Here is a 2245-nt window from a genome sequence, read left to right as displayed (position 1 = left end):
TACCTTAGACGAACAATATGTATAAATGTTAATATATACCTTGGATTAGAAACACTTAAATTTCTAAAATCTATAGAGATTCTACTGAGAAAATCAACTGGGTTACAGGATGGATTAGGAAGGCCAAAAATGAGCTGTGTTAGTCAGGGAAGACTAAACATAAAGGTGAATAGTCTGAAGGAGGCTGTTGACAGGAAGGGCAGGGAGGCATGGAATTGAAATGTTGACCTCTCAAAGCATTTATTGAGAGGATTTTACTTTGGAGGTGAGTGAAGGGAGGGCAATAGTAATTTGAGGGTTGCCTTCTTGTTAGAACCTCTATAGTTCAACTTTCTTTCCTGTCCTTCCACACTTCACATCTAGGGACATGAATGGTGAGCAATGGACACAGGGAACTGGAGCCAGGTAACAGAATTCATCATCTTGGGCTTCCCCCATCTCCAGGGTGTCCAAATTTATCTCTTTCTCTTGCTGCTTCTCGTTTATCTCACAACTATATTGGGAAATCTACTGATATTTCTGGTGGTCTGCCTGGACTCCCGGCTTCACACACCCATGTACCACTTTGTCAGCATTCTCTCCTTCTCAGAGCTTGGCTATACAGCTGCCACCATCCCTAAGATGCTGGCAAACTTGCTCAATGAGAAAAAGACCATTTCATTCTCTGGGTGTCTCCTGCAGATCTATTTCTTTCACTCCCTTGGAGCAACTGAATGCTATCTCCTGACAGCTATGGCCTACGATAGGTATTTAGCCATCTGCCGGCCCCTCCACTACCCAACCTTCATGACCCCAACACTCTGTGCAGAGATTGCCATTGGCTGTTGGTTGGGAGGCTTGGCTGGGCCAGTAGTTGAAATTACCTTGATTTCACGCCTCCCATTCTGTGGCCCCAATCGCATTCAGCACATCTTTTGTGACTTCCCTCCTCTGCTGAGTTTGGCTTGCACTGATACGTCTATAAATGTCCTAGTAGATTTTGTTATAAATTCATGCAAGATCCTAGCCACCTTCTTGTTGATCCTCTGCTCCTATGTGTTGATCATCTGCACAGTGCTCAGAGTTCCCTCAGCTGCCGGCAAGAGGAAGGCCTTCTCCACGTGTGCCTCCCACCTCACTGTCGTTCTCATCTTCTATGGGAGCATCCTCTTCATGTATGTGCGGCTGAAGAAGAGTTACTCACTGGACTATGACCGAGCCCTGGCAGGGGTCTACTCAGTGCTCACACCCTTCCTCAATCCCTTCATCTACAGCTTTCGCAACAAGGAGATTAAGGAGGCTATGAGGAGGCAGCTAAAGAGAATTGGGATATTGGCATGAGTTGGGGCTGGGAGTAGGCCAAGGCTGGGCCTGAGGATATGGTGACCCCAGGGATCAACAGTGGCCAGAGACGAGAAACCAAAAATTCAGTGCTTTTCTATGTGGGATGGTGGAGTTGCAGCAAGTGCTGACTGACTTACAGTGTTACAGCGACCTTCGTACCGTCTGCTGGAGCCACATTCGGTTTGAGACCAGAGACTAGGGAAAGTACACATCCCTTCAACATGATGTGGTTCAGTGATTTTCAAAACTCAGATGTTTATGTATCATACTTAGGATGTTTTAAAATCTATGTCTTAACTATTATATATATATATATATGCATTTTTCAAATTTACTTGACAATATAAATATAGGCAGTCATGTCCTAAACAAAATGTGCTAAATAAAATTTAGAATATGAAATTCAAGATGTTTTTTGTACCACTTGTAATCATTTCATGTGGAGAAGACTGGTACAGTAGAAAAAAGCACGTTTTTTGAACTCACATATATCTAGATTTAAATCATATTTTGTTCAGTCACTTGCTAATTACTTAATCTTTAGAAAGTAACTTAGCATCTCTGAGTCTTAATTTCATTATTTGGTAATGATATTTTCTTGAAGAGTCTTTTGAATACTAATGTTAAGATTTGTAAACCACAGTGCACAGTGTCTGACATGTAGGTGATACTAAATAAATAAGGACTTATTTTTATTTTATTCTGCAAGACCTCTCATCATTACTCTGAGTCTTAGAACAATATCTAGTAAAACATAAATAAACAAAAATATTTTCCAGGTGTTTTCCCCAAAGGAAAGGAGCAAACTAGCCAGAAGGAATACTTGTGTAGTATACAAGTATAGTATACTTTAAAAGTATAGTTTGTCACAGTTCTATTTGGACACGTTTCATGTACCTGTCTTAGTAGTCCTAATATCTAT

The 2245-nt window shown here is 41.2% G+C and overlaps 1 protein-coding gene across 1 annotated transcript; it reads left to right on the top strand.

Moving 5' to 3' along the window:
* Positions 1-367: 367 nt before the first annotated feature.
* LOC105522612 (olfactory receptor 6N1) lies at positions 368-1382 on the top strand. Its single transcript, XM_011957166.1, has one exon. It carries the CDS (start codon positions 382-384, stop codon positions 1318-1320), a length of 939 nt encoding a protein of 312 aa, XP_011812556.1. The 5' UTR covers positions 368-381; the 3' UTR covers positions 1321-1382.
* The last annotated feature ends 863 nt before the right edge of the window (positions 1383-2245 follow it).

This window comes from Colobus angolensis, unplaced genomic scaffold (assembly GCF_000951035.1).
Source record: "Colobus angolensis palliatus isolate OR3802 unplaced genomic scaffold, Cang.pa_1.0 Scaffold439, whole genome shotgun sequence".
NCBI classification, from domain to species: Eukaryota; Metazoa; Chordata; class Mammalia; order Primates; family Cercopithecidae; genus Colobus; species Colobus angolensis.
This window is presented reverse-complemented; position numbering and strand designations above follow the sequence as displayed.

Excerpts from the sequence above, each read along its gene's own strand:
- LOC105522612 (XM_011957166.1), top strand. The coding sequence starts at position 382 with ATGGACACAGGGAACTGGAGCCAGGTAACAGAATTCATCATCTTGGGC.